The 25,321-nt window shown below is 46.7% G+C and overlaps 1 protein-coding gene across 5 annotated transcripts in view; it reads right to left on the reverse strand.

Annotated features, from left to right (window-relative positions):
* Positions 1-1,847: 1,847 nt before the first annotated feature.
* The window catches only part of FZD3 (frizzled class receptor 3), a 51,200-nt gene continuing 27,726 nt past the window's right edge, over positions 1,848-25,321 (reverse strand). For all 5 annotated transcript variants that reach the window (XM_027697809.1, XM_027697811.1, XM_027697812.1 and 2 more), the window contains exons 4-7: positions 24,102-25,119; positions 9,302-9,450; positions 7,162-7,395; positions 1,848-6,178 (exon numbers count right to left, since the gene is read on the reverse strand). In XM_027697809.1, coding sequence (XP_027553610.1) covers positions 5,965-6,178; positions 7,162-7,395; positions 9,302-9,450; positions 24,102-25,119 — 1,615 coding nt within the window. In that variant the 3' untranslated portion in view covers positions 1,848-5,964. The remainder of the gene's footprint in view (positions 6,179-7,161; positions 7,396-9,301; positions 9,451-24,101; positions 25,120-25,321) is intronic.

Raw genomic sequence — 25,321 nt, forward strand, 5'->3', positions numbered from 1 at the left:
CAAACGTGCCTGGAGTGTTACAAAAACCAGTCAGACCGGTAGCAGAGGGTGCTGGAGACGTGGATCCCAGCAGATGGTCACGTTCAGGGGTCGGTGGTTGTGTCCCTCTGCACGAGGGGAGGTAACACCTACAGAAAATGACTGTTTAAAAAGATCCGCCCTATTTTGTTTCAGCCTTTTGTTACAAAGGATTTCTTGGAGTAGATTTGGATTAGATATCAAGAAAAAACCTTTCCGTGTGAGGGTGGGGAGGCCTTGGTACAGGTTGCCCAGAGAAGCTGTGGCTGCCCCTGGATCCCTGGAAGTGTCCAAGGCCAGGCTGGATGGAGCTCTGAGCAACCTGGGATGGTGGAAGGTGTCTCTGCCCGTGGCAGTGGGTTTAGAACGAGATGATCTTTAAGGTCTCTTCCCACCCAAACCATTCCATGATTCTGTGATTCTGTCATTTTGTTTGTGGGGTTTGTGCATGGCCAGATGCTTTTCTCCCTTCCAACTGGACAAGAAACCCCAAACAAGGGCACGAGCTGGCAGGGCTGAGAGGCAAAGCTGGACCCAAAACAGCAAACAGAGTGTTAAGGTGCATCAGGAAGGTGATAGTAACTAAAACACACCAGCCTTAATCCCAGCCTGAGGGTCTGATCTGCCCTGCCCTCAGTCTCTGCTCTGACCACATCCCTCTCCCCGCTGCTCCTATTCCATGCTTCTCCCACCTTCCTCACCTGCAGGTCATGAAATCATCTTTGAGAGGACTAAACAAGCTCCAGGTGGCTCCAATCTCCTCCTCAACTCCTGCATTAACCCCTTTGGGACCTGCTAAAGCAGCCCAGAAGTGAGGAGATAAATGCCATGAGCTCCCATTCCTCATCCCTGATGGTTTTAGCTGCAGGGAGAATCCTCCTAGGTGCTCCAAGAGGCTGAGCTGGATCATATCTTTGGAGTCAGCTGCTCACAACCCACAACAGCCAGAGTCTAAATCCAGGAGAGATGGAGGAGAAGGGATATTGTCCCTCCTGCCCTCCCTGCCGAGGTGCAGGTCCCTACAGCAGGACAAGTGTCCCCAGCAGCTCCACGAGTCCCCAGCACTCAGCAGCCACAGCCCCACTTTGGTTTTCCCTAGAAAGGCTTTTCCTACCACTGCTCCAAGGACTCTTTGGGTGCTGCATTCCCGGGGAAGGCTGATGTTTCCAGATGGAGCCGCTCTGCTGAGGAGGAGCTGATTTCACACCTCCACGTGGCCCTGGCAGGACTTCAGGGTTTAAAACCTGAAGTTTCATCTCCAAGCTGTTCATCTCCTAAAGTTTCATCCCTGAACTATTGATCTTAACGAGGCCCAAACCAGCCCCCAGTGCTAAACCAGCCCCAGCTGTGATTAGTGAGTTGTTTTATCACCAGCCGTGCCAGGCTCAGCACATGAAACCACCACGTCCCTGCCCAAATGCCAGACAGCTACTTAAAGTAAATCACTCATCAGCCAGTCCTCAGGTTTGATTTGGCAATTAAAAAAAAACCCCAAACAGCCCTGGAATCGCTGCTCCCAAACCTGTTTGCCCTTCGCTTGTCTCTGCTCACGGAATGCCGGCGGTTTGAGTGGTCTGTTCTCATAAAAGGGTGGAACAAACCAGAGCCCAAAATCTTGTGTTTGCTGGAAGGGTGCCCGGCGTCCACGAGTACAGATGCTGGGGGAAGATTAAGCCTAGAAAGCCTTTCTTCAGATTCAGGGCACTGCTGGCCAGAGCCAAACCTGATCCTCAATTATTTAATCTCTCAACTCAGCTGCCGCTGAACCGGGATTTTAAAGGGGGGGTTCGCGGAGAGGGGTCGAAAACCTGTCGACAGAGAGAGACCGGGGCGTTTCAAACGTTTTATTAAAAACTTCCAAAGGTCTAAAACGAAAATGTACACCTACTACAGTTTGTACACTCACAGTTAAAGTGCTAAAAAAATTAAACTTTACAAAACCGACACTGGACTACTGTAAACGAGCCTACCCAGAGCCGAGCGCAGGTCGGGTCAGGACTGGCCCCCGTGTTCCCACCCTGTGTGGGACTCACGGACACGGGAGCTCCTTCCCCTCCCATCCAGGTGGATGATGGTACAGCAGGGACACAAGAGTGTCCAGGCAAAGCATTACATGCACCAAGTGCCCCCATGCACGGCCCCCACGGCTGCTCTTGACAGGCAGAGACTGCAGAAAACGCCCCGCCTCGGGTGGAAATAAACCCCAGTCCGGGTAGGAAAGGAGCACATGGGGAGAGGAAGGGAAATTTCACATTCAACTGGACATTCTGCTGTTTGAGGCGGACCTCGGGATGTCTCCCATGCAGGGTTACTCTGCTCTGTGCCCCGGTTTCATGGCACAGGGGGGTTGCCCGCTCCCCACTGCTGTTTTGGGATCCTCATCCCCCTGGAACTGGGCTGTGGAGTCAGTTCCCTTGGAAGGGTGGGCATTAACCCAGCTCTCCTGGCTCTTCTCCTCAAGCCCTTTATGAGGGGTTTTCCCTCCCCTCCTTGCTGGAACAAATTGGGAGCAGTGCTGGATTTTGCTGCAGCTGGATTTTGGCCCCGTGCTCACCCCCAACCCCCAGTACAGCCGGTATCCAACGCTTCCAGAGCAAAACTTGGGTGTAGGAAAAGGGAAGGCATCGAGAGCAGACAAACACATTTGCACCTGAACGTGGCTTTTTGCTGCTGTTGGATTGTTTGTGCTCTAAAAAAGGATGAGTGGCACAGATCCAAGGGAAGGGCGACTGCTCCTTTTCCATGCAACGCGGCCGCAGCTCCGATTTGGGATATTGCAGTGAACAACAAGAGCTACGAAGGGGTTAGGAAAGAAGGAACATCACAGGCTCTGGGGAATCTGTTGTCAGCGGCAATTGGGTTCACAAACCAGGAGATGCAGCTCCTTGGGAATACTGGGAATGAGAAGCCGTGCGTTTTGTGGGAAGCTTCGCTGTCGCGATCTTGCAGAGCAGAGTTTTGGGGCTCAGGTCATCTCGTGTGTGTAGGAGGGGGATACATTAACCTGCTGTTGGGATGAGCTGGAGAAGCTGGGCAGCTTCTCTGCCTGTTTCCCAGGAGAAGGGGTCCAGGTTTTGGTGTCCTGTTTCTGCTGGGAAGGGATAAAGCAGTGCTGGACCCCCACGAGGAATGTGTGTTCAGCTGCAGGAACATCCAGGCAGCCAAAGCCCAAAGCACCCGGAGTGTTCCAGTGACTGCTCAACTGTCCTCCTGGGCAGGGGCTTATTAAAGCAGGGGTTTAAGCTCCAGGGGAATTTAAAGCTTGGCACCAATCCCAGAAATCCGGTGCCCAGGCTGGAGCTCTTCCCGGTGAGCAGGATGTGCCAAAGTTAGGAAAGGACCCCAAAAACGTGCCTGGTGCCCCTGCCAGAGGTGGTGGCTGGGCCACATTCCAACTGGGATATGGGTCAGAGCCCCTGGGCAGGATGGTTTGGGAGCTGAAGTGCCCTGGCTGTGGAACTGCACCAGGGCTGGGACAATCTGACATCGGGGATGGGCTTCAAAATCCCGGGAGGAATGCTCTGCCCAGAGCTCAGGTTTTGAAGATAAAAGAGAGGCAGCAGGGAGGCAAAAAGCCCCAACCAGAACTCTAATTTGAGGTTTAATCACCTCTCTGGGGTGACAGGAGTCTGTCCTTTACAGGATCCATGAGCAAGGAACAGCCGAGATATTCCCATCTGGAGGCAACAGGGGGACTGAACCTCCCAAATTAACATTTCCAGCAGGATCTGTTTCAAACCTCCATCACTGTTCCCCTCCCTGACTCTAAACAAGTAAAAGCATGGCTAAAATTTATATATATATATAAATATATATATAAAAAGGTACTGGAAACTGAGCCAGGAAGATCAATGTAAACACTTGAGCTTATTTAGTCCGGGTCCAGTGCTTAAGAAAACTCAGCTTCCTGGCTCCTTCTGCAGATCCAGATTCCTGAATGGATCATCCCTTTGAAGCAGCAGGTTATTTAGTAGGAGCTGAACCTGAAAATAACAAAGGCTCCACCTCTGGGGCTTCCAGGGAGTTGTAGTTTTGCTGGCTTCGGGATTTTCCACACCCTTTCTGCTTTGGAAGAGGCGCTGTAGGGATCTGGGCAGTTATCCCTGCGGACAGCCGGTTATCCCTGGGGATGGCCCCCGGGGCTGTTTGCTGAGCAAACAGGCACAGCAGAGTGTGCTCTGCCCCGGGGGAGCGGGTGCAGAACTCCCTCCCTGGACTGTGATTCCACGCCGGGTTCCCTCTGTGCCTCTCCTTTGGAGCAAGAAGCCCGGTGGAAGCAAGGAGGACAATTTAGGAAAAATGTATCTCAATTTAGGATAAATGTATCTCTAAGACTCGGTGCCTCCCGAGGCAGCCCTTGATCCCCCGGCTTTGCTGTTGTGTCATCAGCAACAATTAACAGGAGTAATTGTGGAGCAGCCCGGGAGCTGCTGCCCTGTCCCTGCCCTCGAGGATGTGCCACACAAACCGTCTCCAAAGGCTTCTCCAACGTGCCTCGGAAAGGGAATTACGTAAGGACAATGCAAAAATATGGATTCATCTCCCAGCAATGGTCTGTAGTAATTACTGAGGTAGGTTTACATGGGATCAGTGTTTCCTCACGCTGAATGAATCCCGACAGCAGATGCTCCAGAAGATCCACGGCACCGTCCAGGACGTGCCTCCACTTCTGCCTCCAGTGCATCCCAACAGAGTGTTTCCACATTAAAAAAGCCCAAAGTGAGAATTCTCCACTGTGAATCTGAATGAGAAGAAAACACCCTACAGCAGAGGTTGATCCATAATGCAAAATCCCTGGCTGGGAAGGAGCCAAAAATTTACAATGGATCCCATCTCCTCCTCCTCAAGACAGCAATTCCGGCTGCCACATCCTGCTCTTTCCCCGTCTGTGGGCAGCTCCTGCCTGGATTTCTCCCACTCATTTTCTAATTCTTGCTCAGCACAGAGAATCCTCCCCAAACCAGCCGTGACATCGCAAGGCAGGCGGATCATCCCTGAATAAACTCCTCCGGTCCTTTTGGCCTCAGCCTTTCCTCACCGTGGAGCTGGGGCTCGGAAACAGGCCTTGCTCTGGTTGTAGGGAACGGGCTCTACATTCCTGGTTGGGGGAAAAATTCAGCTTTTCTATTATAATTTTTTTTTTTTTAAATAGATCAGGAACAGGCAATCTCAGCTTCTGTACAGGACTCTAAAAAATAAGTGGCTGAATATCATCTTGATAACTGGTTTGAAAAGCCGTTCTCTTCCTACAGAAACTGTAAACGAGTAGAAAATTTAAATAGTCTTTTTGTAAAAAAGCAAGGACAATTACAAGTTATAAAAAAATTGCTCTTTCCTGCCTGTGTCTCTTCCCCCCACCCTCCCACCCCGTCCCAGCGGCTGAGCCTGAGCAGCTCTGGGAAGAGCTGGGGATCCTCAGTGGGGTTTCCTTCTCCCTTGTGTTTCCAGTGTGACCATCCCAGCTCGCACAGGTGTCCCTCGGGCAGCATTTGATGTGTCTTCTCCTGATGTACACGACGGAGACAGGCAGGAATTGTGTCAAGGAGGTGTGCTGAGGAATTCCTTCAGCAACCAGGAGTTCCCAAGTCTCACCAGAAAAACCCTCAGTGCAACCCCGGCAGTGAGTTTTCGGGGTGACACCTCCCGACACGCAGAGGGAGAGAGGGAGGAAAAGGGAGACCATTTTCCACAAAGATTTTCAGGAGTGGTGTCTGATGAGGACCAGCCATGGAATAAATAATCACCTACAGAGAGGTTCAAAGGAGGCTTTTTACTCAGGAATTCGGGACAGCTGAACACTGGAGCTCCTCGAGAGCGTCCGGCTGCGACGCCGCTTTTGGCTTCCTGATTCAGCCCAAATTCAGCACCTGACGAGAGGATGATAATACTGAGGAAGGGACCACGAGCTGAGCAACCACTCCACGCTCTGGGAGCGCTCCTCCGGGCTCAGGCACTGGTGCCATCCTCCTCGATGACGCGGTTCATGCTGGTGCCGTGCGTGATGTGTGTCAGCGGGTTGCTGCTGAGGTCCCTGATGCTGCTGTGCCGTGACTGCTCGTTCAGCCGGTGGGAGCTGCTGTGCCTGGAGTGGTCGGTCAGTCGGGACATGCTGCCGTGAGGTAGTCGTTCCTCCACTCCTCTGTAGCTGCAGGGAGTGTACCTGAGTCGGGGAAAACACGGGACAATTATTGCCGTCGTTACCGCCTCGCTCAGGGCACAACTAAATAGATCTCATCAACCCTCTGCTCTTGGGAGGAAAGTCCTTCCCCTGCTTCGCTCAGTCATTGGGCTCACACAGCCCCAGGCAAAGCGTTTCAGCTCCTTTCACAATGGTTCTTACTCGGTTCTTACTCCAGCATATCAGTAATTAGGGGAGTAAAACACTCGATGATAAATTGTGTTATAAACCTTAACCACACCTCAAGTCAGAGCAGGCAATTTGTGCTCTCCTTTGCTTCAGCAGGGCCAGGGCTATTTGCACACAGACAAAAGCAGCCACAAAATTACTGAGCTGATGTCGGGACAGGTCTGTTTTTCCATGTGCAGGAAAATCGGCACTGGACACAGCCATGCTGTGTAACTCGTGGAGATCTGCAGGGACTCTGAAAATAGCATCTTATTTTCTCTCTCTCCAATCCAGACACTAACAGGGAGAACATAGAAGAACATCCAGTTTTAGCACCATGGTGGCCACACAGGCAGGGACCTGTCCAATCTTCTACACCATTTTCCCAGAGAGGTTGTGGACTCCCAGAATCTCAGGCTCTGGATCCAGGCTGGGAGAGCTGTGGGTGTTTACCTGGAGAAGGGAAGGATCTAGGGAGATCCTGGAGCCCCTTCCAGTGCCTAAAGGGGCTCCAGGAGAGCTGGAGAGGGACTTGGGACAAGGGATGGAGGGACAGGACATAGGGAATGGCTTCCCACTGCCAGAGGGCAGAGGGAGATGGGACATTGGGAAGAAATTCTTGGCTGGGAGGGTGGGGAGAGGCTGGGATTGAATTCCCAGAGCAGCTGTAGCTGCCCCTTGATCCCTGGAAGTGCCCAAGGCCAGGTTAGCCATGGCAGGGGGTTGGGACTGGGTGAGCTATCAGGCCCCTTCCCACCCAGGCCGTTCCATGACTCCACGTTTTGGGACACACGTACCGTCCGTCCCGCGAGCGGTGCAGGCTGCCGTGGTAGCTGCTCACTTTGCTGTGGACGCTCCCTGCCTTGCTCCTCTGGTCGTCCAGCATGGCCAGCTGGGTGGAGGAGGCGTGGGTCGAGGTGCCCTGCGTGGAAGTGCCCCTGGACTTTCGGATGATGGGGGTGTTGGGATCCCTCAGGAGAGACTGGGCGAAGTCTGGCTCCTGCAGCACTTGGCGACTCTCGTTTACAACTCTGAGCAAGACAAGCAGTTGGAACAATTAACGCTAATTGCGGCGGTGGGACTGCTTTACAAACAGAACGAGCGGGCACAGCTTGGCAAATCACACCCTCTGTTTGCATTGTTGTGTCCCTAATTGCCTCATCATTTTGAAGCATCTCTGTAGCTGGGTATTTTAGCAAAGTCCATGTTCTTGAATCCATCCTAATCCCCGTGCCTGACCCTCCAGCCTGGACATGGGAATGATCACAGCGTTTGCAGGGTTGGTTTGCGGATGTTGGTACAAGAGAAATCCTTGGGATAGCGCTGCGACCCGGCAGGCTCGGATTCCCCAGGGAACTGCCTCTGGGGGAACACGGGAAGCCACCTCCTCACTCAAAAGACCATCTAAAGTCTGGATTAGAACCTTCAGGAGGGCGGCACCTGGCGAAACACAAACATATAAAATAATACCCAAGCGCTGCCCTGCGGCCTCAGCCCCAGGGTTGCACTCACACACTTGGCTGCTCCACCGGGGTGTGATGAAAGGAGCTGCAGCACATCCCCGACATTCCTTTTTGGGATTTAATCTCTTCCTTGTGGAGGCCTTTTGCTCCCCTCCCACTCTCTGTGCTGTTCCCTTTCCTGTGCCTGGCCAGCTCCTCCTCCCGGTTTTCTGGCTCCCAGAGGGTGCCAGGCTCCCTGAAGAGGGAGGTTTGTATCGGCTCTGTCTCTTCCTGCTCAAAGGAAAATGAAGGAATCTGGCTCCATCCTGCTAAGGACGGGCAAAAAGTCATGGAGGACTCAAACGCTTCTGTCTTTGTGGGTCTATTTTAAAAACATCTATTTAAAACACAATATTTGTTATGAAAATAGCTCCTCACAGCTACTACCAAACCACACAGATTGTCTCTAAATTTATGCCACACCCTGGTCTCAATTAATTTCACCCTCGCAGAAGCTCCAAGACATTCTAATTGTCCCTTTATCAAACTGCACTTCAGCACTAATGCATAATGGAAATTGAAAGCAGAGACAGATTCTTTTAACTGCGACCACGGTGAAAAGCACTTGTGTTTAACTTCAATTTAAAGGTCTGATTCAGTTGACTAGAAAACCACATTTATAAATAAAACCTTTCAGTTCCACCTCTTTCTGTAAGTGGCAGAGTAGTTGTGGTGTTCACCTGAAAACTAATTCTTGCTAAAAATATTTTGAAGACAGAGGAATGTAGATTTGATTCTGGGACCAAATTATGGGAAAAATAAGGAATTTCAGGGTTTTTTTGAGCTGTTGCTTGTTTTATCCTTCCTCACTCCCCTGTGGATAGTGAGAAGTTCCTAACAAAACTGTCCCTTTTTTCAAGTATTTTCAAGTACCTTGTGGTATAGTTAACAAACATACATAAGTATATATATGTTATATATTAAAAATGTATATATTATGTACATATATATGTATGTTATATGTTATATACACATACATATAAATATGCATACATATTATCTACATATATATGTATGAATATATATGTAGATAAATATGTGTTTTAAATAATGGGCAGGTGCAGTTACATTCTCATGCATGAGTGGTCTGCCACAGAAATCTTTATTTAATGATGAAGACCAAAAAACTCTAAGAACCAAAACTCTACCCTGATCACAACACACTATGACTGAGGAAGGAGAAAAAAAACCCCAATGTATAAATATTAGAAGATAGCATATTTGTTATCTATATATACACGAAATTAAAGGAACAAGTAATCTTCAAAATCAATGAGTTATTTTTTATTTAGAAATAAGTATCTGCTTTATGTATGAAGCAGAAACATGGATTGTTTTCGTGTCCTGTCCACAAAAAAAACCAACCAAAATACTCTTCCAGGACTATGAGGGCAGAGGTGATTTGCCAGTTCATCCCACAGATTCCCAAACTCACTCTTTTTTCCTGCGCCCGTGGAAGAAACTGGCCCACTCAAAGCAGGTCTTCTTGCTCCCAACCCAGAACACGGAGGGAATCCCGACCACCAAGGCCATGAGATACTTCATGAGGAACAGGATCAAATCCGGGCGGCTCATCTGAGGCACCTGGGGAGAGAAAAGGAGAAAAAAAAGAGGATTCTCCAACCCATCCTAGTTCACTCCTCCATTTATAAACTCATTTAAACCAACTCTCCCTGCCCGGAGCCAAAGCAAACACGGCCGGGGCTCCTTTGTCCCGGGGCTCCCCGGACCATGACGGAGCCCGGTCCTGCCTCAAACAAAAGGCTCAACTGCTGTGAGGTCTTGGCCTTTTATTTGTATTTCTGGTCCTTTTGTGTGTGCCCTGAATAACTGTGAAATATTTTCTAGCCTACAAATCATAAAGACTCGTCTCTTTGACGGGATTAACCTATATAGGACCAGGTGCTGCGGGTGCCGCTGGGAAAAATCCCAGTGGAATGTTTCATGGATGCTCAATGCTGATCCTTTATTCCTTGGCCTTCAGTGGTTGGTTACACCCTGTTTCCCTCCCTTGGGAATTCGAGGCACCAGCGAGATACATCTGCCTGATTCTTATCAACCCAGCAAAACCCTCTTTCTTCGGGGAGATCAGCTCGAAAACGCTCACAAGGCTTATTTTTGCCAACGTTTTGATGTACAAAGGGTTTGTTTGGAAAAGACGCGGCGAAGACACAAAGATATTCCTTCTGGGAAGGCCTGTAGGGCAGCTGTAAAACAAACAGGCATCCAGGGGCCTTCTTGAATCGGTAACTCAGCTCAAAAACTGAACCTTCAAGGACGGAGAACTTTGGGTTTAAGCCTCAAAGACACCACCGAGCTGCAGAGGAAAGGAACAAATTTATGCTGGTGGAATTAAGTCCTCTAAAAGTACTTGTGTGACACTGTCACTGTGACCATGGAATTCCAACAAAGGCTGAGAGAGCTGGGATTGTTCAGCCTGGAGAAGAGAAAGTGCTGGGGTGACCTGATTGTGGCCTTCCAGGACCTGAAGGGGCCTGCAGGAAACATGGAGAGAGGAACTATTTACAAGGGATTTTGGACAAGGGATGGAGGGACAGGACACAGGGAATGGCCTCCCACTGCCAGAGGGCAGGGACAGCTGCGATATTGGGAAGGAATTCTTCCCTGTGAGGGTGTTGAGGGTCTGGCCTGGAATTCCCAGAGAAGCTGTGGCTGCCCCTGGATTCCTGGAAGTGTCCAAGGCCAAGCTGGACTGGGCTTGGAGCAACCTGGGATAGTGGGAGGTGGCCCTGCCCATGGCAGGGGGTTGGGACAGGCTGAGCTTTAAGATTCCTTCCAACCCAAACCATTCCATGATTCTATGATCTCAAACACCCCTTAACTGACTTGGGATGTATAGGAAGAGCTTCCCCTGCTTTTCATCACAGCAGAGGGAGGACTGGTCAGAAAACCTCCAACACGACGTTTCGAGCCGGGGAACGTTGCTCTGTGAGGCAAAAGTGAGGCTGGAATGCTTTGCACAGCCCTGGGAATTCAGAGGGATGTCAAGCAGGGCCGGCAGGAGGGCAGGGAACAGCCAGACCCTCCTGGAAGAAGAAGAAGGGGATGTTCAGGTGATGCTCTCTGGCCCTTTAAGGACGAGAGAGCGCAAAAAGCACAATGGCTACGTAAAATGAAACAGCTAAACACTGAAATGTGGGGGAAAAAACCAATTTAAACTGAGCAATAGGAAAGAAATAGGGCTGCAGCAGCCATGAGGAAACGCCATTTTCATGGGAGCAGGATTTTGGAATAGCTTCCAACACGAACTGTGGGGCATCTTTTAAAGCTGAGTGTTATCGGTTCACCAAAGATGTTGACAGTGAGAGTCAGAGCTTCCCTCTGATCCTCTGAGCCTGTTTTAACATAAAAACACAGACACAACCTCCTAGAACAACATCAAGGACCATTTTTTCCCCCAAACTGAAAATCTGGATTCAGTGTAGTCCCCGTGCCAAGAGGATTTTCCAGGAATATTCACACCCTTTGAATATTCCAACCATTTAACGCTGAGGGGCAGCACCGCTTCTACATGGACCAGTGAAAACACAAGGATAATTGGTTTAGTACTTTGTATTATTGCACAATTTTAATATTATCACCACTGCAGGCGGGAAATAAAAGCGTAGAAATTAATGAGTATTATTGGAAGATTTTCTCAGTGTTCCCCATCCACCTCTGCCCCAAGGAAAATCAAAGGGGTATTTGACCCAGTCAAAGGGTCAAATGGATCTTCCTACACTTGCCACCATTTAACCAGGACAAGTCTGAGGGTTTTCTGGGTGGTTTTGTCACCAACCTGTGAGATTCAGGGGAAAAAAAATTAAAAAAATGAACAACCGCCCAGTTAAAAAAATTACCCGACAAAAACGAAGCTCTCAAAAATTAACCTCATTATTTCATTATGTGGCATTAAGTGGAATAAGTGGTGAAATTCATCATTTCTTAATGAAGGTGATGTTCAGGTATATTTTTAAATTTACATATATAATGCTTGTCCACAGGGCCAAGTCTCCCCTGGCAGAACTCCTGCCCTGAAGGGAATTTAATTTGATTTTTGCATTAAGAATAAACCACCAGTTCCAGCACTAAAGCTCCCAGTTGCTCACTGTATTACTTCCATGGAGATACTGCAATAAATCACTTGATATCAACACTTCTGGCTCAATATATTCACTCTGGGTGCCATAAATAATTCCAAGAAAAAAATTTAAAGGAGATTTTCACTTCTTTACTGCCCAGCTATTTAGGAAGAGTCAAAAATACAACTTAAAACAGTGAAGTTGTTGCAGGCTTGGACAGGGTTAGATACAATTTTACAATGCATGGAATCATGAATTCACCTGGAATGTCCAAACTCCACACATCACTCAAAATGCAAAACATTTTCCAATGATCTGCTTTGGGTCTTTATTTATAGTAAAGCCCCACTGGCAGGGAATATAATGTTGAAACATCATATAGAAATATAATATATAAATATAGTATAGAAATATAATATAAGAATGTAATGTAGATATATAATATAGGTATATAATATAGATATATAATATAGAAATGGTTTGGGTGGGAAGGGACTTTAGAGGTATCTAATCCATCCCCTGCCATGGGCAGGGACACCTTCCACTAGCCCAGGTTGCTCCAACCTGGCCTTGGACACTCCCAGGGATCCAGGGGCAGCCACAGCTTCTCTGGGAATTCCAGCCCAGCCCCTCCCCACCCTCCCAGCCAGGAATTCCTTCCCAATCTCCCATCTTTCCCTGCCCTCTGGCAGTGGGAAGCCATTCCCTGTGTCCTGTCCCTCCATCCCTTGTCCTCAGACCCTCTCCAGCTCTCCTGGAGCCCCTTTAGGCTCTGGAAGGGGCTCCAAGCTCTCCCTGGAGCTCAGTGTTTTCCTTTAATTCCTTGGAGCTGCATCCCACAGGATTTGTCTGATGGGAAACTGAGAACCCCAGCCTGGAGCCATCCCAGCTTCATGTAATCATAGAATCCTGGAATAGTTTGGGTGGGAAGGGACCTTAAACACCATCCAGTTCCAACCCCTGCCATGGGCAGGGACACCTTCCACTATTCCAGGTTGCTCCAACCTGGCCTTGGACACTTCCAGGGATCCAGGGGCAGCCACAGCTTCTCTGGGCAACCTGTGCCAGGGCCTCCCCACCCTCACAGCCCAGAATTCCTCCTCAATGTGCAGCTCCAGGCCCTCAGAGACATCCAACTAACACCAAAAACCAGGCAAGGAGACGCAGGAGCAGTTTGGGGTTGAGGGCTCCACGTCCCAGGAGCACCGAGGCTGCACCCAACGAGTCCTGGCAGGGACCAAGATCCCAGATGTGACAGCAGGATTTCTGTAACCCGATTTTTTTCCCCCTCCCATCTGCTGGGCTGGTGCAGAGCATCCAACAGAAGCGTGTTTCCCTTGGAGAATCCAAGACTCCAACGGTTTTGGAGGCACCGCTTCCCTCACGGAACACGCGGCGGCAGGTGCTCTAGAAGGAGGTTAAAAACATCGATTTCCACATTCCTCCCGGGAAAAGCAACACTCCTTCGCAGGAACAGCGTTCATTTAAATGCTCATATAACTAATTCCCGAGGATTTTCCCCTCCTGCCCCCGATGATCAATCACAGCTGCTTTTTAGGGACAGAGACCGGCGGCCTCTTCCCAGGAAAATGCGCGAATCCACAAATTAATGAGCTCGCTGTGGATGGGGAGTGAAGGGCCAAACACACCACCTGTCCCCCTCCTCTGGGGCACGGGGCTGTGATAATGCTGAGCATTTGATATTTCCCCACGGGTGGAAAGCAATGAAATTCAAATTAACCCCTCCTTTGGATGGAAATGGGAAAAGTGGGGGAAAGACCAAAGGGAATCTGACCTAAGGGTCTCGCTTTCAGAGCCATTTCCATCACTGTCATTGCTCTGAGACTTAGAATTATATCCATATATAATTATATATATATAATATATATTATATATATATGTATCTATTGATATAATTACAATATATTATATCACATATATAATTACAGGCATTATATACTATAATATATAAAATATATAATATTTAATATATAATATATAATATTTAATATACAATATTTAATGCTATAATACGTATTACATATATAATTATATATATTTAGATAATATATATTATTATATATAATACATATTATAATATATAATTTATATTTTATATATTATAATATATAGTATAACATAATACATAAAATATAATATAATATAATATATATAATTATGTAATATAATATATATTATAATTATATAAATAAACATGTATCTATTATATATAATTTCTTTCCCAGTAAAATGTAGTAGGGTTTGTCTCTGTAAAATAAATTATTATTAAAATCTTGCTTGTTTTAACATTGGTACCATTGGTACCATTCTGGCCACTATGCAAGACTTGGACGGGTAACAATTTCAAACCTAACCCAACCCAAAAGTAAATAAATAAACTGTAATAAACGCTCATAAAATTACCACCTGAATGGGAAACAGGCTATTCCAGAGGAAACTCATTCACTCCAGGAGCTGTGTCAGCCCAGGCACTGCAGATCCTTCTCTCCATGCCAAACTCACCTAAAATACATATTTTTTTCCCAGGAATTTTATCTGTGTAAGTGCCTAAAAAAATACAACCCTTCCAAAAACTGCTTCCACAGCACGGTTAAAAGCCACATTTAATTATATTTCAGAAGATTTTCTCTTGAGTTCCTCTGGCTTGATATGGGAAAGAAATATATGGGAGCAGAATGAATTCAGGGAAGGACTGGTTTCACCAGGAGTCAGAGGGAACACAGCGGAATCTCATAATTTACTGGACAAACAGCCTGGATAACGGCCAACACAAGGTGAATGCAGCATTCCCTCATCCATCTCCTGCTTGAAAAGGGATCCCAGAGGACAAGTAAAAAGGTCCTGGAGTTTTAATAACTCCAACTCCTGCCCTCCAGGCCCTGCATTCGTCACTGTCACCGGGAAGCTCCGCGCCGGCATTCCCGGGATGGGAAGGCCCAAGGACACGGCTCCGTCTCACAGGTGTCTCCCGGCAACCTCAAGACAGGTCATTCTGCAGCTCCTGCTGGGAGAACACCCCGTTTATCAGGGAAAGCCGGATCCCCATGGAGCCACCGGGATGTCTGGGGGTTCCTGGCTTTGTCCTGGAGCAGAGGCAGCATTCCAGCCTCAGCCACTCGTTTCTTTAAGTGCCAGCCAGGGTTGGGAATTCCCAAGCACCTCCCTGCCAGTGAGGAACTGGGCCCACGAGTCTAAAAATGGGCAAAGCAAATCCAGCTCGGTGTAGAATCCATGGAATACCTGGACCCTCCTTCCTTTTCCCGTGGGCAGGGACAAGGTGAAGTGGGGTGTCCCCAAAACAGCAAACAAGGCCCCACCCTCCACGCAGCTGTTCACCCCAGCACTGCTTCCCTTCCCTCTTCTCACTGGGATTAAGGAATCGCATCACAATCCTTGAATATATTCCTCCCTTTGGATCACTTAATAATGAATTAATGTTGGATGAGCTGTCTGAGATATCAGGTCCAACTCCTGACCAATTATTAATGGTAAATCTGCCAGATTTGGGGTATTGAGGCATTTGGCAGATTTGTCCCACGGCCAGAAGGGGTTGGAAGTTCCCTGTTGCCATTCAGAAAAAAAACAGGAATTTTTTTCTTCAGGCATTAGCACTTCATTGGGAATCAAACAACAAATCAGGGAAAAAAAACCTCACACCCCTAATGAACCAGCAAATCTGATTTCTGTCAACCCCAGTGCTAAAAACTTAATTAGACTAAAATCTTTGCAGCCTTAATATGCTTGGGAGTTGATGTTCTTTCCTGAAATTAATTCCATTCTTGCAAGAGAGAATTCAGGAATATATCCCCACTAAGGAACTCCCACAACTTGGACGAAGGCACTTGGCAATTAAAAAAAACTGTGAAATCACTGGAGAAAAAACCATAAGAAAAACATCAGGGTAGTTTTATAAAGATGCAAACGAAGGCCAAACCATTGCTCAAAGTAAAAGTACAGAACTTAGGGGAGAAACAAAAAGGTTATTTTAGGAAAGGTGGCATTTATAAAATATTTCTTATTCTCCACAGGCAGAAAGATTATGTTCATTAGGCTACAGAACTTTTTTTTTTCAAGTTATGGGGTGAATGGAGTGACATTAATAATAATTTCTGTTAGTTGATTTTTTAAAAATCAGTTTTACTGAGTCTTTGAAAAATAATTTGGTGCCGGGGTTATTCCATCAATTGAGAAAATTGTACGGTGTAATACTGTATTATTAATACACTCAAATATAATAACAAGAGTTATTAATGCCTTATTTCTACTTAAAAATCCTCTTAGTTCCCCCTGAAAGAGCTGTTTCAGGAGGAGAGATTGAGGTATTTCCATACATTAAAATCAGGCTGTTAAACCTATAAAATAATGCAGTTTTAGAAGGAGAATTCCCAAAATTCAAACACAGGGAGTAACATGATCAAAGCATACACCTGATCTGGGAATTTTCTACATCCTGGGAGAGGACACAGCTCATCAGTTTTGATAATTTTTATGGGTTTTGATGCTCATCAGTTTATTATTGTCCTGCTCTTCAGTCCCGTGTTCAGACTTTGACCCTCCCATGGTGAAAAAGAGGAAGAGAACCTGGTCTTGGTGGATTTTTTTTGGAGCATAACAGATACTTTTAACGTCGTTCAGCATTAAGGGTGATACATAATGCCTTCAAAAACTCTACTAAAAAGATAAAAATAAACAAAACACAAGTAAAAAAAAATATATTGTATTTGGTTCATGTGAGTGTCAGAGATGCTCAATCCTGATCCCAGACACTCCAAACTAAGGACCCTCCCAGGGCTTAAGCTTCCAAAATTATTTGGCAATACTCTGGAGTCACTGGGAATAAATGCACAGCAGTGCAGTATATCCCGAATTTCTTGTACCTGGTGTTTCTGTGCTGACAGGACAAGGCATTCATGGCACAAAGAGCCACTGAAACCCACCTGGATGTGGAATATTTGGAATATATGGAGGTTCAGAGAGCTGCAGTCAACATTCCAACTTTGCCAGCTGGCTATTTGATGTGACTGCCCAGCATCCCAAAGCAACCCTGAATCTCAGGATTATGCATTGCCACTCCTAATTTCCAAATGTAAATCACAAGAAATTTCCTTTGATTTATTAAAATGAGATGAATCTGTTTTTAGGTTTGGGTTTCCTGTCACCATCCAGCTCTGGGAGTCAAGAGCGACTGGTGCTTCGAAAATAGAAGAATCTGAGCTCCCCACTCAGCTTTTGGTGATGTTTTAATCGCAATTATAGAGCCAGCGGGGGAAAAAAAAGGTTCCTCAATAACCAGAATTCGAGGCTGTTCCAAGAAGATTATTAAAAAGAGAATGGCATGAGAATGAGGACTCAAAAATAGCAGGATTTGACCTCCTTTGGCAAACAAAAGGAAACCTTGAGGAGTTGTGTTGGGCCCAAATCACCCTGTCTGAAGGGTTGGGAAATCGCCATTTCCCATTTCCCCCTGGCTCTGGCTCAGACAATCCAATTAAAAGCCGGCCAGAAATGAGTCAGGTGATGAAACGATTGCATGGAATGATTGCTTTCACTCCCTGCTAATGCACTGGAGGTTGCCAAGGGGAGATAAGGGAACACACCACATCCTGTGTGGGATTTATCCCGAGTCCTTGGGTGTGTGAGGAGGAGACTCAGTTAAAGCTGACAAGGAGAATTCTGAGAAATTCACTTTAATGTATTATTTTCCTTGAATATATTCTTTTCCCTAAGCATCTAAATCAGCAGAAATGACCTGAATCATTGCTAGGAAGCAGAGCAATACTCTGATTAATAAATATGTTGCTCTGAGCTGATGTTACATTTGTTTTTGAAGGAAGCCCAGCTCTTAATTCAGATTTGCTCCATTTCTTCTGATTAAGAAAATCTGGTTTTATCTCAACCTTTGGGGTTTTTTTTTTCCTTTAGGATGGAATAATTACACCCAACAAGAAGCACCTCCTGAGGGCAGATTTAAGCAAATCCATTACCTCTTCCACCAGGAATTCTAAACAATCACTAATGAAAAAGAAGGGGGAGGAGGAATCTCGGTTTATAGACACTCCTAAATATATTCTCTTTATGCCTCTGCCACACAGGGATGGTGCTGAGACACTTCCTAACAAAGCCTCTTTTCTGCACCCAGCCCAGTCACTCCCCCCACACGGGAGACCCACAGATGGCCAAACAGCTGAGACATGTTGGATTTAAAAAGACTGTGGCAACATCCCTGATCAGTGGAGAAAATGAAAAAAAAAATTGAAAAAAATGAGGAAAAAATTGGAAAAAAAGGAAAAAATGGAAAAAATTTGAAAAAATTTGAAAAAACAGGGAAAAAAACAAAAAAAAAAATTGAAAAAACAGGGGAGAAAAAAGGAAAATACCACATAAAAATGGAGAAACTCCATCCCAACATGACCAGCCCCACAAAACCACGGATTCTACGTGTCAACAATTATTCCTTGAGCTGTTTTCAGTGAGGTGTTTGTCAGCCCTGTCCCTTCTCTGCTTCGGTCCCTGCATAGGATTGTTCCAAAGCACTTGGGCATGAAAGTAAAGTCCAACATGTCACCCAGGGCACAGCCAAGAAGAAAAGGCAGCAAGTTGACCTGGCCATCCCAAAATTTAACATTTCTGCAGTAAATTCAAATGCCTGTTCAGAATTTTCGCGGGAAAAAAAAATAAACTGAACATAAAAAAAAATTAAAAAAATAACCAGAATATATAAAAGTGAAAATAGAAACTGAATATCAATAAAGCTTTTTTTTGTTGTTTTTCTTCTCCTTTTGGGGGGAGATGGGGGAGAAATGAAGAGACTCAGTTGAGCCAGAACTTTGAGCAGCTTGTCTTGGTGTGTTGTGTCTTTTGTTTTGGCCCAATTTTATTTCAAATAAGCACCAGGAGATGTGACACTCAGCAGAGTGAAGGATAAAGCCATTCCAAGGAGGAATGAAACACTTGGAAATGTTCCTGTTCCGTGGGAAGCCTTTGAAAAGGACTTAAAAAAAAAGGCAACCTAAGAGCTGCTGGTGAGCCAAAACAGCCCGAAATGAAGAGATTTTTATGACAACGGAGTTAATTTTGGGACACAGAATGGTTTGGGTTGGAAGGAACCTTGAAGACCATCTCATTCCAACCCCATGCCACGGGCAGGGGACACCTTCCACTATCCCAGGTTGCTCAGAGCCGTGGGCAGGGAGGCCACATCCAAAATGATCTTGAAAATTAACCACTATTAGATCAAATCTGTGAAAACGGGAGACAAGAAGAGCGACAAACTGAGCCAAAATTATCAGCAGGTGACAAGAGCCCAATCCTGATATTAAAATCCGTTTCTCTGATGTTTAAAATAACCCCCACTGCGTTATAGTTTTAACATTACCAGCAATATATTGGCAGGTGGGTACTTTGTTCTCCTCTGTGCCTGCCCCGGGTCCATCTCTCTGCGCTCACAGACAAGAGGTGCCACGAACAAAACGTTCCTTGATATCCCAGGCAACCACAATCCATCCTCTTCTCCACCCACAGCAGCCACCACCAGGAGGGAGTGGCTGAGAACTCCCATCTCCAGCAAAAAAAAAAAAACACCTTTAAAACTTCCCCGCACGGGCAAGGCCGGAGCCTCGACTTGGAATGAAACGCCGGAGAGGGGAAAAAAAAAATGGGCTGGATTGTCTATTTTTGCTGCTGATAAAAACGATAGTCGCTATTACATCACCTGAATAATTAAGTTCTTACAACCACCAAGGCGGGTTTAATCTTTTTAAAGCAAAGATCAGAAGGAAAAATAGAGAAGATTTCGAGATAAGCTCAGTAGCTGCTTCAAAGAACTCGGTTAAAATTACTTTTGAAAAGGAGTTGGGTTGTGCTCATTGTTCCTGCAGGAAAAAGTCTTCTCCAGCAGTAGCTGGAGCATGTTTATAAAACTCTTAGCAAAGCAAAACTATCTGTCCATGGGATTCCCAAATTCCAGTGCTTATTTATGAATTTTCCTGAAAAATGGGCAAAAAAGCCTCTTCCTGAATTTTCTTTCTGGAATGATTAGAAAGATTCACACCAAGGCTCGTCAGGATCTACAAAGTGAGTTTAAAAGGTGTTGAGGCTTTATTCTGATTTTTGAAGGGGACTGATTGCAAAAAACCTCCATGTCTCTCCTGCCCCTTCCCCCCAAAAAACGTCCCCAGAACTTTGTGGCAAAAATCCTAAACTAAAAATACCAAACAAGAGCAAATGTGACCTCTTAAAACAGATAATTAATTAAGTCGGGTACAAATCATGCCCCATCCCTGGAAGTGTCCAAGTGTTGGATGGGGCTTGGAGAAACCTGGGATAGTGGAGGCACCTGACATGGAATAAACGATGGATATTCAGCATCCAGCACAAAATCGAGCTCCTAATGGGAAATAAAAGAGGATTTCTGATGTAAAAATCAGAGTTTGAATTTGTTCTACACTCACCTCGCCGCCAGGTCTTCCCCATCAACAGTAAATCCACATCTGCTTCCATTCCTCCAAATAACATGGAAAACACAAGCAGGGGCACCACCTCCACTCCCAGCAAGGTACCACTGAGGCCTTTTAGTCCAGGAGCAGGGAAATGATGAATATCAGATCCCAAGCAAAGATAATTAATTCCACTCCTCAAGGACTCCCATTAGGGCAGCAAAAGCCTTTGAAATAGTTTATTTTTCTTTTTTTTTTTCTCTCTCATCAGTATCTAAATTGGGAATCTCTCCCATCAACCCATTGCCAGCCTGGCCCTCAAGCATTCATGGAAACCAGGAAGAGTCCATTTACATTTGGATTTGAGAGAAATTAATCTTAACTCAGAACTTACTTGACTTTGCAGGAAATCTGATTTTTTTTGGACCATTTAATCTCCTACTTTTCATAAGAGAAATGTACATTACAACCAGCTCTGGGGACAGGCTTTTGTGAGCATCTGTTTCACTTTTTAGCCAAATCCATCCCAGTTTTGAGACCTGTTTTCACAGACTGGGGTCAGGTCACCATGTTTATGTTAAAGGCCAAGTTTGGTTGCCTTTATAATTTCCAAGAGGAATAAAATTCTGACACTCTCCCTGTGAGGAAGAAACCACCATGGTTCCTGCAGGACACAGATATGGAACAGCAGCCAAACACACTTCAAATTTTGCCTTTCCAATTTACCCAACTTTTCACTTTATTCCCGAGGTCAGATGGCTGATGGAAAGGGAATTACAGCTTTTATGGCAACAGGAATTCAAAATTTGGCTGGACACAGCCCTGGGATGATCCTGCTACCACACTGAACAGCCATAGGAGCATGTGGAATTATTTCCCCAAACACAATTAGGAGGAGGAGCAGCAAACATGGATTTTGAACCAAGAGATGACTAAATGTGATTATTTTATGATTGGATTATGTCCACTTCCCTGCTTTTATTTTCCCCTTTCATTTCTGAAGGGAGACCACAAGAAAGATGGAGGGGGACTTTGGACAAGGGATGGAGGGACAGGACACAGGGAATGGCTTCCCTCTGCCAGAGGGCAGGGAGAGATGGGAGATTGGGAAGGAATTCTTGGCTGGGAGGGTGGGGAGGGGCTGGCACAGGTTGCCCAGAGAAGCTGTGGCTGCCCCTGGATCCCTGGGAGTGTCCAAGGCCAGGTTGGATGGGGCTTGGAGCAACCTGGGCTAGTGGAAGGTGTCCCTGCCCATAGCAAGGGGTGGAAAAGGATGATCCTTAGAAAACCGAGGACTGGGATGTGGTCACAGAGCTGCTACAGCTCCTACAAACCCTTCCCCTCTTTCCTATTCTCTCCCAGAAACTTGGGAGTGTGGAGGACACCAAGGGCAAGCTAAGGTAACATGAGCTCCTTTTGGCCTTCCACTTGCTCCTCAAAGAGCTGGAATACTGGGATATTGATTCCCCGTCTTTGTGGAAAAACAGATTTTATTTCACATGGAAAGCAACGGACACTTCCCAGATCTGCCAAATAACCAGGAAAATGTGTATCCGGGTCAAGCCTGGAAACATCCAGGTAGCCAAAAACCAAGGTGGAGGCACACAGGCATCTAGTTGTTCACTCCTTTTTGGGATTATTTATCCCTTTAGGAAGCCAAACACGAGTTTTCACTGGAATACCAGCTCTGGCTCCAGGAGCATCCAGGAGAATCCAGCACAGGATTAACCCCGTGGTCTTTCCCACACGGAGCAGTCACGCAGGAGGGAGGCAGGGCTGGAGCAGCTGCATATTCCAACCCCCTCACCCCCCCACCATCAGCCATTTTCCAGAATAAATTACTGTGCCATCATCTCTGGTGGCAAAGACGAAGCAACGCTTGAACGGACTCGGGGATTTTTAACCTCGGATTCGCTGGTGTCGGGGAAAAAGAAAAGGGCCCAACCACCACAACCCTGGGCAAGCTTTGCACATGAACCCCTAAAATCCACGTGGAGCCAACTCCAGCTCGAAATTTAGGATAGTCTGGCCTCAGGAAAGGCACTCAGAGATTTGGAGTTGAGTCAAATAACGTGAATTTCTGATAAAAATACGATCTTGTTTAGGAAGCGAGGGATACTCCCCACAAAGCTCCAAATTTTCCCCCAATTTAACAATGTATTTCACTGGCATGATCTAAGGACAAAATTATTTCCCCCCCTCTTCCTCCCCCCCAGCTTTGGAAATCTGTTTCAATTATAACTGTGGATTGTTTAATTAGGGAAGCACGTTTAGTTTGAGGGGGGAAAAATAAAACAACCCTAAATGGACGGGTTAAAAGAAAAAAACCCTTCTAATGCTCCCCGGGGTCCCTGGGTCCTTCAACCCAATTTGATGTGAATGAAACCATTATTGTTCTTTTGACTCCTGCTGAGCCATTATCCAACGGTTTGCTGGGGATTGGAGGAGCACTTCCCTACAAGGATTTTGTTATTCCACAGGCCAGGATTTCAGCCCTCAGCTGTGTTTGAAACAGTTTTTGTTCGATATTTTGAGGGAGCAAAAAAACCCTCTTGGTTTTGTAGGTTCTTATAGGAATTTTAGATTTGCGTATGGTGGGTGTTTGTTTGAAATCAACAAGAGAAAGCCACACAGCCCCTTTTTTCCTCTTTTTTTTTTAAGCAGTTTAACATATTAAAACCTGCAGCGAGGAAGACTCAATCAAACCCATGAAACTGCACATCCCCCCTGCCAGAGATTTCCTGCCATAAAAACGCTCCAACGTTGGGTGGAAGAGTCCCACCCTAATAAAAGCCAACAGGGAAAACAACAGAAAGGGTTAAAAGGTAATAAAAGGATTATTATCATGCCTAAGTCAAACCTTTAAGTGATATTTTATTGCATTAAAATGTGAGCTCTGATGATTCAGCTGGTGTTTTAACTGCTTCAGAGCCAAAATCCTAATCTTTAGTATCCCTGTAGGTGCAGATATTTGCCGTAAAACCTTCTGGAAATAGAGTTCCTTTCGAACAAGTTAAAGAAAAGATCTATGTAATCATTCCAAAAAACAATTTCCCACTTTGGCTCTAAAGTAGGTTTCAAGAAATTTAATACCTAAGATACTTTCATTTCAGAATAAAACTGAATAAACCAGGGGACAGCTTGATCTTAGAGGCTGCTGTTCCTGTGATAACTGAATTAAACTGAGCAGGTAAGTGGAAAAAAAAAAGAAACCCGATGAGCTGTGAGCTCTGGTTCTCTTCAGGAGATACTTGAAGTAAGATTTCATACAGATGTTTTTCTGGCACACAAAATGAGCACAAAACCTCCAGGCAAGTCAAAGCATCAAAACTACTGCAGACAAATGACAAGAACCAGAAAAACCAAGTGTTCAAGCTGACGACACCTCAGTTTAAAAGCCAAAATCCCACCTGAGCAACACTCCTCTAACGACCACAAATAAACTCATTAAGTCCTGGTGGTGAAGTCGGTTTAAAATAGCACCTTTATACCCCTGATAGGTCGCACGCAGCCCTGAAATTCCAAAGCCACCGAGCAGCGGAGGGAAGCCTCCGATTTTCCAACAACACCAAGTCTTCCAGAAGGCCTAATGACTGAAAGTCAGGGATGGCAAAGTTCTTGCCATCCTCAAATCATTTGCACAAGTAATCCTTACCACACTGCATCATCCACGGACACGTCACAGCGGGTTCCTCACCTGGTAGGGACACGGGATGTGGTACTCCCGGCAGCGCTCCTGGATCCACGTGGTCTCCCACACGCCGCGATAGGCCTGCTCGTAGAAATAGCAGCCGATGACGACCAGCAGCGGCACGAGGTACAGGACGCTGAACACGCCGATGCGGATCATGAACTTCACCAGCTTGTCCTGGTTCTCCTTTTCCAACGGGATTTCGATGCGGACCCGGTTGAGGGAGATAATCCCGGCCAGGAGGAGGGAGACTCCCACGACGACGTAGAGGCAGAGAGGGGCGAGGACGAAGTATCTCAGCGCGTCCACGTCGTAGAGGCCGACGAAGCACACGCCGCTGATGTTGTCGCCCTCGATCTTGTTCATGGCCAAGAGGATGATGGTGAGAGTGCCCGGGATTCCCCAGGCGCTGGCGTGGAAGAGCAAGGCCTTCTTCTCGATGGCCTCGCTCCCCCACTTGGGCACGGCGGCCAGGAACCAGGTGATGGTGAGGATGACCCACCACACGCTGCCGGCCATGGTGAAGAAGTAGAGCACCATGAAGAGCATGGTGCAGGCCTTGTTGTGGGAGCCCTGGGTCACCGTGGACGCCTTGTACTGGGCGGGGCTGGAGGCGTTGCACGCCACGCGGTCCTCCAGCAGGAAGCCGATGAAGAAGATCAGGGACACCATCATGTAGCAGACGGCGTAGAATATGATGGGCCGCTCCGGGTAGCGGAACCGCGTGACGTCGATCAGGAAGGTCAGGAAGGTGAACAAGGTGGCGGAGAGGCAGACGATGGAGATGACGCCGATGAAGTAGCGGGCGAAGGAGAGCTCCTCGCGGCGGAAGTACATGTTGGGGCAGGGAGGGGAACAGTCGCGCACCCTCAGGAAGGAGTAGCCCAGGTCGGGGTCTATTTTCAGCTCCCGAGGGCACCAAAAGCCATAATCCCTCTGGACTGCCATTGGGGCCTCCTCCGTGGGCTCCCCGGCCGAGCTGAGGTCAACAAGGCGAGGGTATGGCTCGTCGCAGTCCGGGAACCTGAAAAGTGGGAAGAGGAGGGTTTACGAGGAATATCCACGTGCTTTGCAAAGATCAGTAACCTCATCTGTAGGTGTGACTTCAGGCACAGTAACCTTATTTCTAAGTGTGACTTCAGGCACAGTAACTTTATTTCTAGGTGTGACTTCAGGCACAGTAACTTTATTTCTAGGTGTGACTTCAGGCACACCAACTAGAGTGA

This window comes from Neopelma chrysocephalum, unplaced genomic scaffold, assembly GCF_003984885.1.
Source record: "Neopelma chrysocephalum unplaced genomic scaffold, ASM398488v2 Primary Assembly neopelma1_123, whole genome shotgun sequence".
Lineage (NCBI taxonomy): Eukaryota > Metazoa > Chordata > Aves > Passeriformes > Pipridae > Neopelma > Neopelma chrysocephalum.